This window comes from Eucalyptus grandis, chromosome 2 (assembly GCF_016545825.1).
Source record: "Eucalyptus grandis isolate ANBG69807.140 chromosome 2, ASM1654582v1, whole genome shotgun sequence".
NCBI classification, from domain to species: Eukaryota; Viridiplantae; Streptophyta; class Magnoliopsida; order Myrtales; family Myrtaceae; genus Eucalyptus; species Eucalyptus grandis.
The window spans coordinates 30,397,860-30,410,514 of NC_052613.1; the positions used below are offsets into that span (position 1 = coordinate 30,397,860).

The window sequence follows — 12,655 nt, forward strand, 5'->3', positions numbered from 1 at the left end:
AGTTGCTTTGGTAAATTTCTAAGTTGTCCATACAGTGAACAATGATCCTCTCCCACCTCACATTTTTTCCCTTAAAAATGCTAATCACCAACAATTTTGACTCTATTTATCCATTAATTTGCACCACTTGATAGCCGCCAACCTCTTAGTTTAGTAAATCTTCTTATAAACTTTACATTTTAATTTTACTACATGAAAACTTTCCATTATTCACAAATAGATCATTTTGATTGTTCATGCTCACTTGCACAATTTTTCAAAGTTTGATGTTGATCTAAAAAATTATTTATTGCACTGCAAAGAGCACAAAATCAATCATACATGCGCAGCTGATGTGCCTAAGACCTAGTATTATTAAACCAAAGTTCTCTTTCTCTCTTTCATTGTATTTTCTGTTTAGCCCTCGTATAGTGATTAGTTTAGCTTCGATGGAAAGACATTATAAAATTGATCAAAGGAAAAGGATTATAAAGAGGTAAAAATAAAGAAGACAACGAAATCTACCTTCCTCTAGAAATTGCACTCATTGAAACTTGTTAGTTGTCTTTACGGTGTAGCAACCAACTTTATCATTGCACTATTTATAAGGAAATAAATAAAATTCTTCTCTCATTTTCTATTTCTCAATTTAAAAAATGTTTTTTTGGATAAAATATCTACATAATATTTATTTCATAAAAAAGAATTGGCATAACCTTTAAAATAAGAAAACAATGTCAAATACTATATATATATAAAAGAGTAGTTGATGTCCTAAACTTTTACAAAAATGCAATTAAGTCCTAAAATTTTCAAAAAGTGCAGTTAAATTCTAAAATTTATTAGGCAAGTGTAATTGAGTTTTAAAACTTTCAAAATAATCATGTGCTAAAATTTAATACGAAAATGCAATAGAGTCTAAAATTTTTAAAAATGTAATTGATGGAATAACTTGATTGGACCAATTTGATAAGTTTTAATACTTATTTGCACTTTTGAAAATTTTGGGAGTCAACTGTACTTTGTAACAAATTTTATAACTTCTAATACACTTATCCCAATATTATACTTTTCCGTCCAATTAAAAGTATATTTTATTATGATTTATCTTGTTGCACAAAGAATGGAAACTACTTATGCATGCTCGTGCCTAAATTGAAACCTAATTTTCTTATAACCCTAGGTTTATTGAGTATTTACCCTTTTGGTTCCAAAGATGGTAGGGTCATTTTGATCATGTCCTTGAAATCTTACCTCCACAATTTAAAGCTAAAAAAAATTTCACACTCATTTCAAATCTACAGATCATGAATCAAAATTTTCTAATCTCATGTACTTTTTCATTAATTTTCTGAGTTCTTTGGATAATAACCTGAAATTCGACTATCATTGCCCAGTTTACTCTTCATACATCTAACATTTACTTAGGAAATTTAAAATTAAGTGGTGAGATAATGTTAAAGTTACTGAAAACCTTTCTAGGCAATCAATCCTAACATTGTTGACTTGGCAAAATCCCCCAAATACCCAATCACCCATTAATCACAAAATTATAGACTTTCTCCAGCAAAAATCACTAGTCTAAGCCAACTTAGCGGGCATTAGATCACAATTTTTTTTTTATTGCATTACAAAAGATCATTTTAGAAATAAAATCTATAGGTTTCTCTAGTGAATCCCATCATAGTGACAACATCAACAAAGATGATTGATGATTGCTACATCATCGACTTGTCCGACGAGGATGAGAACAAATAGAGGAAATTGTATCACCAATCACCCAAATGGGACAAAAATCAAAGAAGATAAAGGAAGAGAAGAATATCATCTTGCTGTATTTTGAAGATATGACCCGAATCTTCTGCCCAAAAACCAGTGAATATTCAGAATAGGCCGACGCATTCTATGTGTTCTATCTATGATATTCCAAGAAAAAACTTACCTACACCCTTCCTCTTGTCTATTCACTTGCCAAATATGCTAATCATCTCAATTTACAAGATAAATCTTACCTACACCCTTCCTCTTATCTATTCACTTGCCAAATATGCTAATAATCTCAAGATTTAAAAAAAAAAAAAACAAAAATCAAAAGCCAATTTACAAGCTAAATAAATTCCTATTGCTCCGCCATCTATACGACGTCGCCTCCCTTCGGAAAAAACGCAGCGTGTGGAGGGGAGGGCATTTTGGTCCAGCCAGCGGAGAACCCTAGGGTTTCGCGGCGGCCCTCATATATAAAGCAAGCGCGAGTCGTCATTCCCTCCGCCATCACTCGCCTGAGCCCTCATCGTCGCGGTCGTCCTGCTCGCCCTCGTCCTCCCTCTCCCTCTCGGTACGCACTTTCTCTCTCCATCTCCTCTCTGCGATTCGCGCTGCTTTCTCTCTCTACATCGACGTACCATCGGATCTGCATTCCGCCATCGATTCGTCGTACTGCGACCTCTCGATGAAGATCTAGTAGCTATGAGCTGGTTTTGTCTGAACTTGAGGGAACTGGAGTTGCGCTTTTGACCGAGAAAGGGAGTGTTGATTTGTATTAGGCGTGACGTGCTCTGCTTTAGGCTGGCTTCTGTATGTATCAGCAGCGACTCGCAACTTCCGCGGGTAGAGAGTTTTCCTGAGGGGAATTTGCGAACTGGGTTCCGTTGGATTGTAAATGCGTCGTTTTGCTTCAATGGGTATTGTTTATCGGGAAAAAGAATCCGTGGGAAGTTACTACAGGAGCGAAGTAGTTGGTGGATTGGCTGGTTAGAACGTCAGTAGATCGCTTCGGGTAATAAGAAGTACAAAGCATGGACATTCTTTTGGCCTTTTGTAATTTTGCAAGACAATTTATGTTCTGTCTGTGCCAGTACAAAGCATGGAATTCTTTTGGCCTTTTGTAATTTTGCAAGACAATTTATGTTTCAAATGCGTGCTTTGTCATATGCTACAAAGTTTACATGGACATTCTTTTGGCCTTTTGTAATTTTGCAAGACAATTTATGTTCTGTGCCAGGAGCAAAGTTGGTCATACAACTTTTTGATGACAAGATGCTTGCCTCGCTTGGTCTATGCCTGTGGGTGTTCTATCCTTGAAAGAATTTGCGACTGCCCTCAAAGTGTCCATAGAACAGATGTCTCTCTGTTGCAACATTTGTTTGTAATTGTTTGATTTATATTTAGATTTGTTAAGGAGACTGCGCGAGAGAACTATGTTGCGAAAAGCCCATGATGACATTTGCGTCATCTCTCTTTGGATGGCTTATTTATTTGGTTGGGTTGTCTCTGATTGAATGTCTTGATCAGTGTTTGAAGTCTAGAAAACAGCCTTTCAAGATGCAGAACGAGGAAGGACAAAACATGGACCTCTACATCCCCAGGAAGTGGTATGCAACAGGGCATTCTTAGCTGATAATGATATTCAATTAGTAGGAGGAGATTTCTGATGCAGAATCTCTTTCACTGCAGTTCTGCCACGAACAGGCTTATCACCTCAAAGGACCATGCGTCTGTCCAGATCAACATTGGGCACTTGGGTCCTGATGGTGTTTACACCAACCAATTCACCACTTTTGCTCTCTGCGGTTTCATTAGATCCCAGGTTCCTCTTCTTCCCTTTGTGTAGACCTTCATAATAGTTACCCTTTTCTGGTTATTCTGTTGGGTTACATTCAACTGTGCTTATTGGTAGTGGTTGATATGAATGTGCTGTTCCCAGGTTCATTGGTATCGTGTACTTTTTGAAATCTTTCTTATCAAGCCTAGATGATGATGTAGTGGCTTATATTGGATAATTTGTATTTTCTTTTCTTTAAAGGTCATCTAAATACATAATTATAATACTATTTTCCCCTTAGACTTGTAATAAAGAACTTTCCTTCTGAAATGTTGTATGTATTGATGGAGTTCATTTTACTTCTGGTGACCTGAATCGTATGTGACTACATCACTTGTTTAAAGAAATAATAAGATTGTTAATGGCAATTTATAAATGAGCCGTGTATGGTAACACTTGTTTCAGGCTGGATACATTTTAACTATTTTGTCTGTACCAGTAGGAAGAACTATGGAACTATTTTTAGGCTCGATCACTTTCCTTAATATTGCACTGTTGTGTTTGTAATTCATGAAATCATAGAAGACAGTCCCACATCTTCATGCAAGTGTCTTCTTTGGATCCGGATCTGAGCATATGTGGAACTCAATTTGCAGGGTGATGCTGATAGTGCCGTCGACAGGCTCTGGCAAAAGAAGAAAGCTGAACTTCGACAGTAATTTCGAGTGCGGCTGTACCTCACCTGAAGAGGTGTATTCCTTTTGATAGAGAGTGAGATATGTCATAGTGAAATTGGGCTTTTTGTTAGTACATTTCAGTTATGGAAACCGATCATGTTGATTGTTGGAATACATTCGACTTATCTGTTTCTCTTAACAATCATCTCTGCTGATTTAATGGTATGAGGAGGGTTTTTCTTTATCCTAGTTTGTAACTGTTCTGGACTAGTTACTGATGGTTTCAGCTAGGTCTTTGTTTACTTAGTCAATATCGGTTCTAGCTCTAGGTCACCTGATGATAATGCCTTTAATGGAGCTAGGCTGAGCCAAAATAACCAGCTTTTCGTGCTATGAACAAAGCGGAATGAAAAAGAAAGAAGAATGAATGGCATCGATTTCCTTCGGCGATATTGGTTCTGCTGAAGATGATTAGACTTTATTTATCTGCAGAAGGCAAAGATGTGAAAAGGGTTCGCGCCATTGCTTATTTAGACCAGGCCCTTGGTAGAATCATGCCTGACCTTCTACAGAGAGCCAAATCGCCTCTGGGCGATATTTCTAAGTTTATTGAGACCGGTCCTCCCTTTCTGAAGAGTGAATGAATTAGTTTTTCCCTTCAAAGTTGGATGAAACCATGCGGATCAATGGATCAATCACGAGGTAAATGGCCAATGGTCAAATTGTACCATGTATCTCGGAATGAAGCATTCAAGGCATTGTAGTCTCTTTCTTCACCTATCAAAGAAGGGTCTGTTTGTTTTATGGAAAAAAACATTTCCGGAAAACATTTTCTTGAAATTATTTTTCAGGAAAATGATTTTATTTTCCGATGTTTGCGGTTGAAATCTAAACTTTGAGTGGAAAATATTTTTTTACCGTTTGTTAGTTAATTTAATTATCTAAGAAAAATGATCAAAAATTGAATTTTATTATTTTTAATTGATCAAAAAGTTAGTTTTATTTTTTATATTTTTTTTAAAAAATGAAAATTTTATTCTTTTTTCTTTTTTTTCTTTTCCTTTCCTTTCTCCTCCTTCTACCTCCTCCTTCCTTCGCCGGCGATTCTCAATCCACGATGATCGTCGGCTGCGGTGATGGCGGCGATGACGGCGGCGATGAAGACTTCCTCGCACTGATCAGCGACAGTCGTCGCGCAGGGCGCTTTTCGTTTTCCTCCAATTGCCGTCTCCCTGCCTCCCTTTCTTCCTTCGTCCGGCCTCGGGGGATTAGCAATCGGGTCCGCCGCGAGACGGCCGCCGCGGGCGGGAGTTGGTTCATTTTGCGTCATGGTGGTTGATCCTTGTCTTCGCGGCCTGCACCTACCCCTATCTCTCCTCCCTCCTCCTCTTGGCGTCGGAGCTCACGGTCAGCGGGCTCGCCTGGATTGGGAGCCCGAGCTCCGCTGCCATATCTAGTGAGCTCGCGACTCACCAGAGCCCGATGAACCTCTGGCGAGCTCCGGCGAGGCTCGAGCCCCGTCCAGCTTGCCGACCCCACGAGGCCGAGCTCGCCCCGCTAGATCGGGCTAGGAGAGCTTTCCCGCCCTGGGGTGAGGCTCGGGCTCCGGCCGTGGTTGGTCGCGGCTCGCGGCCAGGCAAAGCCCGGCCGTTGTCGTGGCCAGCGGCCAAGGCTAAAGGAAAGAAAGAAAAGGAAAAAAAAAAAAGAAAAAGAAAGCATAAAAATGCCAAAATAATTAATTGAAAATATGGTGCCTTGAAAAGTCTTGCTGAAATAGAAAGTGTTCAAATAAACAAGTTAAATCTGCTCATTCTCACCCTTTTTGTCAACAACAAAAAGATAGGGAAAGTCAAAATAGAAAGATAAAATTAAAAGACAAAGTCAATCAGGGTTGTCTAGGAACTCGAACGAGTCGGAATACACTTATTGTGATTTTCCATTTTTATCTATTTATATATTATTAAGGTTATGCGCCTGAACTGCATTCCAACACCCAAGCGACAACAATTGTGGTAGCCACAAAGACGTCGCTAGTTGGACGTGGGCCAAGCACTGGCTCCTAGCCGGCGATTGGCCAAGGCTGAAAGGAAGAAAGATGAAAAGAAAAGAAAAAAAAGAAAAATAAAAAGAAAGCATAAAAATAAAACAAAATTGTGTTAATGAAAAGAAGGAGAAGTTACGGAAAATGTTTTCCCCACTTTTTTTTTTTTTTTTTAAATTCTTAAATTCTTAAATTTTTTAAAATTTTTTTTTTTTTTTAAATTTTTTTTTTTAATCTTTAAAATTTTTTTTTCTTTTTTTAAAAATTTTTTGTTAATAGTTTATTTTCCGTGCAAAAAATAATAATAAAAATTGCCAATAGGAAAATCCGGAAAACGTTTCGAAAATTATTTTAGTGAAATGAATGAACTGTGCTGGAAGTGCCAACTCATAACACTGAAACATCTTGGATCGAACTGGCCACTCTTAACAGTCCTTTATATTCAACAGAGTACTAAGAGCAATGCCCGAGGGGCCCCAGCAAAAAGTCCACAGTAGTATATCTCAAACAGCCTATTTTGGACTGCTGTGGTTTTGATAAACCGAGTCCCGCAATCAATCATCAACCGCACACACCCGTGGTGGAGGCAGCAGTGGAAGTGTTGATTGAATTTGGAAAGTATTAATTAAAATTTATAAAGGGAAGGACAAATTCGAAAGGAGAGACTAATTGCAATCATTTCCAATGAGGACATAAAGCAAAGACATAATCTTTTTCACAACAGAGAAAATCAAAGCAGCTCTGACCTTTACAGATCATGCTAATCTTTCTTGGAATTAGGTCGAGATTTCATTTAACCCCCGGTACTCGTCCATTAAAGAAATCTTCATTCATCAGAAAATGATGGCTTGATGTGATCATGAGGTGGTCAAGGCAGGTAGAGTGAATAGTTTGTCCTTTTTAAAGTGTGTCCTTGATGAAAATGATATATTACACTGTGTCCAATCATGTAACCAAGCGACTAACTCTATTGTCATTTATCGACATTCTCAACACGAATTAAAAAATTATTAAATGAATGCCAACCTATCAGTATATCATGTAATATATAACTTTTGTGTAAAATTATTCGTACTTAGTGTTGTGAAATGCTTTTGTATGCAAAATTTCAGCATTTGAAATATTTTTTGTTGTGAAGTCGCACAAATAATTCCTAAAATGTATCTTAATGTGAAACATAATCCATGAATTTTTAATCTATTTAATGTGGTTTATGAACTTTAACCCTGATGTGTAATCTGTGCTATAAAATTTTAGTTTATTCAATGTAGCCCTTAAACTTTTGTTAAATATTCAATTTAGAGACTAATTGAATACATTGAGTTAAGTTCAGAAATCACATTAAATAAATAAAAAATCAATGATCAAATTGCGCATTTGAATAAAATATAAGGAATATTTGTATAATTATCCCATAAGCTAATGTAAGGATAATTTATAGAAGGAGACAAATTAGTCCACATGTCACGTTGCTCACCGTTGATTTGTTGATCAGGGAAGTAGTGGAGGTAGTTGCAACAACAAAAATTAACGGTGATGAGGGCCGCACGTGGATCATTTTATTTCCCCCGCACGAAATTTCTAAGAATTACACTAAATATATATTGTGTTTGTAAATTTAATTATTTCTGCTTTTAATTTTTTTCACGGTTTTTTTAACATTTGGGATTTGGCTGTTTATTGTAATGGTCAGCCGTCAAGTCCTTAAATACATGTACACGTGGTCAACGGGGGAGACCCCACACCGGCCCTAACTGGCGGAGGGAAGAAGATGGATAATAGCGACGAAAAAAATAAGGATTAAAAAAATGAAGAAAGAAAGGAGAATGAAAGATCGAGAAAATTTAAAAACATTACAAATGACGTTATTCATTTGATACCGTCCATGTCAGCCATTGGTTTGTGTTAGGTAAGATGATCAACATTTTCAACCTAAATTGACCAAATAAATCACATTGAAAAATTATCAAAAAGTTTAGGATTGCAATGGTTAAATTAAAAAAAAATTGTGATCGAATTGAAATATATATAATAGCTTTAGAGCTTTATGACAATTTTCCCTGTCTTAGCTCTTTTAATGCTCGGCAATTATTGCAATCGCAAATATACCTAATCAGTTTTGAACTAGTCATCAAATTTATCCCTTTATAAGCTGTTCATGTAACAATCAATGTTTTAAAACCAATAATGAAGGCTGTATAAAAGGGAAAATTATCCAGAAAATTGTAATTGTTCAAAGGTTAATTTAGTTTTAAATGCTTTAATCATGCTAGTTTAGTTTTAAATATTTTAATGATGTGCTAATTTAATTCTAAATTTTTTAATGATTTGCCAATTTAGTTTGGAAATCACCAACTTGACAATAGAGTCAACGCCAACTTTTTTATATGACATGATCAATGCTAATATAGATAATTTATGTAATTTTTTTTATCATTTTTTTTTCCTTTCTTTCCCTTCACGAGCCTTAGACAAGGGCAGCCCCTTGCCAGAGATCAACAAAGAGAAACAAGGAAGAAATGAAAAGAAAAAAATTCATAAAATTTAAAGAATTGCAAAAAAATCAACGCTAGCTTTGACTATCATATACAATGGTTGGCATTGAACATATCATTGGATTATTGATTTTCGATCAAAATTGGCCATAAGTACAAAGTTAGCATATTTTTAAAAGATTTATAATTAATTTGACACAATTGAAAAGTTTAGAGATTGAATCGGCGTCGTATGATAAATTTAAGATTTTTGGGATAACTCCCCCCTTATAAAGGGACAAACCCCGTGCGGTTCAACCGGAAAAACTGCAAGGCTAGAAAAAAGACTAATGCCATGTGGGGTAGCGCAAGACTTAAGTGGTATTTCCAGGGGGGGCAAAGTAAATTCGGAAATTTCAGGGATCTAAGTTGTAATAAACATAAAAATGTACATCAAACATGGTGGAACAAAAGGGGACCAACCAGAATTCCTCTTAAACTAAGAAACCAACTTTTAAATTTTTCCTAAGCTCAACATGGAATGGTCTTACACAAGAAGCATAAACTCCTACCCCGAATATTCTCTACCATCTCCCAAACTTTTTTTTTTTTTTCAATTAGCACGACTCGTCACATAATCGAGCAGCTATTCGGGTTCTCCTCGCTGAACATCTCGAACGAGTTCGACGGTTGCAGACGATAATCGCCCGAATAGTGCGGCCGCCGGTGCTCCTCCTCCATAGCAGGTCCATAAAAATGAGGGTGCGGCGGCCGGTGCTCCTCCTCCATAGCAGGCCCATAAAAATGAGGGTGTGGCGGCGGGTCGGAGGCGTAATGCGACTCGGCATAGGAGGTGCTAGCGTACTCCGTGCGGTGGCTGACCGGGCGGGTGGGATTCGCCGTGTGGTGACTAACCAGCGGAGGCCCGGCGTGGTAATCGTGCCAGTACGGCGGAGGCACATATTGCGGCGGCGGGTACCAGTGATTGGGATATTGTGGAGCGGCATGATTGAGCCACTCGCGTTGAGGCCACGGGCCGGCGGGTCCATCGTAGGCATGCGGCGGAACCGGATGCGGACCGGCTTGCTGACGTGGACGGCCGCCACCGGCCGCATTGCGCTGTGGAGTTTGGCCATGATTGTTCTGTTCCCCGGATCCTGGCCCAGCGCTCGCCGGCGCTTCGCCGGAGCTGGCACCCTCCCCGTCCGCCGCGTTCTTCCCCTTCTGCCCTTGCTTTTTCTTCTTTTTTCCAGCACCGCCATGGCCGCCGCCGCCCTCACCGCCGCCAGTGACCGGCTGCTTCTCGGCCGCCGACGCGGTCGCCTTCTCCTCCTCCACCTCCTGCTTCGCCTCTTTCGCTTTGGCGCCGGCTCCGTCGGTCGCCGGTTCGCCATCTTGGGTCGCTTTTTCTTTACCGGCTTTTTTGCCACTGCCTTCGCTGGCTACTTTGGCACTTTGGTCTTTCTCCGGCGCTTCCGTTTTCACACTCTGTCCCTCTTTTTCGGGCTCTTTAGCACTATTCGGGTCACTTTGTCTTTCTTTGTTCTTTGCTTTAACCTGCGGCTCTTCCGGCTTTTCCGGCTTTTGAGGCCATAGCTCTGCGTACTTCCCTCGTTTCCTGAGCCTCTGGATCAAGGTATCCGCGTCTATGTTCCCCGTCACGATGGCCATCTGTTGCCTCAGGTCGATCTCCGTGTCGAAAACGCCTGTTTGAATAGATAAAAAAGGCTGATTAGAGAGAGACTATAGACTTAAGTAATCGAAACTGAACCGGACTCGCAAGATCGAAATTCGGAGATGGGGTTCGCATCGGTTCAATTAGTTTCGTTTTGAGGATCGAAAAGGAACTGTGAAAGGTTTCGGGTTACTATAGTATCGACGTGACTCTCGGTAGTGAGCAATTGAGCATGAGTCATGGCAAGATATGAAGCAGGTCTAATTGGCTTTGGCTTTGATTGCAGAAGTTAGAGAATGATTACACTATGAATTGACAACTTAAAATGAGTGAAAAATGAAAGAGAAGGACGGAGAAGGAACTGTTGAATGCTGCAGAATCAGAAAGGAATGACACAAGAGGTCCTAAACCATGGTTGATCAGCAGAAAACAACAAATGCAGTGTTCTTAATCTATGAGAATTCAAGAATGGACCCATTAATCAATATAATCACCAGAAAAATGAGAAGCGTGTCGATGCCGACGCTCGAATAAGAAAGCCGAATGGATGAATCAATCAAGGCACACTGAAATTTAACAGGAGCAAGGAGAGTTTAGGGGAGTTGAGTTTTCAGTTTACCACGAATCTTTCTTAGAATCTTATCGACTTTGCGCTTGCATGCTTCACAGTGGATGGAGACTCTCAACACCGAAGTCTGCAAATCAGTCGCAGAGAGAAAAGAAATTCTAATCAGTCGTTGCACAAAATCTGCTCTTAGCTCAATCTGATGACTATATGTTGAAACTGCACATGATTACGGTTTGTTTACCTTGAAGTTTAAAGGCACTGCAGCTTCTTCCCCATCTTCTGTGCCTTTCTTCACTTCTGAGCTTGCCATCCTAGAGAGCACCAATGAAGGAGACTCCTCTTGTGAGAGAGAGAGAGAGAGAGAGAGAGAGAGAGAGAGAAAGGGAGAGAGAGATGTTGAGGAAGTGAAGCATTTTATAGGGAGGAAATGGTTGGAAGAAAGAGATCTAGTAGTAGGGCGTACACAGATTAGTGCTTGATGGGCTGGCATAATTACAAGGCACCTGTTTAGTTAGGTGATAATCATCTCAAAAGGGTCTTCTGAATTCTGCTAAAGTTTCATCTTTGAGGCTTTAATGTCTTCATGGTGGACACCAATGAATCTTTAGCATTTCATGCTTTTTGATGGGCAAGGATACCTCCTATTTCCTTCTTTAAATGCGAAATAAAGTAACTTTAATGGCTGAACCACAGCTTTAGTCTACATAAAAGATTATCGTCCCAGCTGGCCTAACCGGTCCCTGCTTGAGCACTTCAGGAAAAAGCATGTCACACACTTTTTTTTTAAATGAATGCAATGTATGCAAAAATGTGTTATGACCAAACGCTGTATGCTTCTCCCCTTGTGGTGGTAGTACTTGGACAGTAAGCAAAGCTGAAATTGAAATGTGCACTTTCTGAAGCACCTTGCTCTTCTGGGTTGCCGACAGAAAACTCTTAAGCAAAACTGAGATTAAGAAGAGATCTTTTGGATTGGTCTGCTTCAAGAAACTGAATGGAAAACCAGAATCTTTTGAAACCCCATGAACTCGCGATTGTGAAACTTCACTCGGCTCCTAAGAATCACGGATAAATTCCTCGTTACGATGGACATTTTCAGGACCCACTTCTATTCTGCTTGTAGGGCTATTAGAGACCAAATTTACCGTAAAGGGAGGACTCGGACCTTTCTGCGAAGCTTCACGCGGCGATATAGAGATAAATCCGCATTCATTTTCTATCTCGTTCCTTGAATTTGCTTTGTCCTTTCTCTCTTTTCAAGACCCCTTTTTTACCCGCTTGCTAACCACATGAACAGCCCAATGTTACCACCGGAGATTCTTTCACTATGAAACTACTTCATTAATAGGTTCGGTGAGAACAGCAAGAATCTTTGGTTTATCATACCTAGCTAGGCAGATAGTTAAAAACTGTCTAATCATGATCGCTCATGTGCATGAATATATATCCAACTGCCCATAGGCCTAGAATAGCCTTTTGCGAGTGCATATCAGTGGACAAGGGGATGCGACTCTTCCATGCTTCTTGACAAATCCCCGGAGCAACTTTCCAAGACATCATGAGTGGTTAAGCTCTTGGTTTATATGTAACGATCTTGCGTAAACAACTCTAGAGGTCAAACCCCTGATTCTATGGATGAAGCCTGATCTGAATCATCTGATGCATGGAAATGTCCACATCATTTTGAAAAACTCGTGTTA

General features: G+C 39.4%; 2 protein-coding genes across 2 annotated transcripts; one reads left to right on the forward strand and one right to left on the reverse strand.

Annotated features, from left to right (window-relative positions):
• The first annotated feature begins 2,166 nt into the window (after window positions 1–2,166).
• On the forward strand, window positions 2,167–4,442 carry LOC104432289 (40S ribosomal protein S21-2). Its single transcript, XM_010044758.3, has 4 exons — window positions 2,167–2,314; window positions 3,271–3,350; window positions 3,433–3,565; window positions 4,177–4,442. Exons 2-4 carry the CDS (start codon window positions 3,301–3,303, stop codon window positions 4,237–4,239), a joined length of 246 nt encoding a protein of 81 aa, XP_010043060.1. The 5' UTR covers window positions 2,167–2,314; window positions 3,271–3,300; the 3' UTR covers window positions 4,240–4,442.
• A 4,664-nt stretch (window positions 4,443–9,106) lies between these two features.
• LOC104432290 (heavy metal-associated isoprenylated plant protein 36) lies at window positions 9,107–11,969 on the reverse strand. The gene is made up of 4 exons (XM_039304344.1): window positions 11,419–11,969; window positions 11,197–11,266; window positions 11,007–11,082; window positions 9,107–10,418 (listed from the first exon to the last, which is right to left on the reverse strand). Exons 2-4 carry the CDS (start codon window positions 11,263–11,265, stop codon window positions 9,343–9,345), a joined length of 1,221 nt encoding a protein of 406 aa, XP_039160278.1. The 5' UTR covers window position 11,266; window positions 11,419–11,969; the 3' UTR covers window positions 9,107–9,342.
• Window positions 11,970–12,655: the final 686 nt, after the last annotated feature.

Excerpts from the sequence above, each read along its gene's own strand:
- LOC104432289 (XM_010044758.3), top strand. The coding sequence starts at position 3,301 with ATGCAGAACGAGGAAGGACAAAACATGGACCTCTACATCCCCAGGAAG. Across the intron at positions 3,351-3,432 it reads CTCTACATCCCCAGGAAGTG|TTCTGCCACGAACAGGCTTA; the intron begins GTATGCAACAGG and ends CTTTCACTGCAG. Across the intron at positions 3,566-4,176 it reads GCGGTTTCATTAGATCCCAG|GGTGATGCTGATAGTGCCGT; the intron begins GTTCCTCTTCTT and ends CTCAATTTGCAG.
- LOC104432290 (XM_039304344.1), bottom strand. The coding sequence starts at position 11,265 with ATGGCAAGCTCAGAAGTGAAGAAAGGCACAGAAGATGGGGAAGAAGCT. Across the intron at positions 11,083-11,196 it reads CAGTGCCTTTAAACTTCAAG|ACTTCGGTGTTGAGAGTCTC; the intron begins GTAAACAAACCG and ends ACTGATTTGCAG. Across the intron at positions 10,419-11,006 it reads GATTCTAAGAAAGATTCGTG|GCGTTTTCGACACGGAGATC; the intron begins GTAAACTGAAAA and ends CTATTCAAACAG.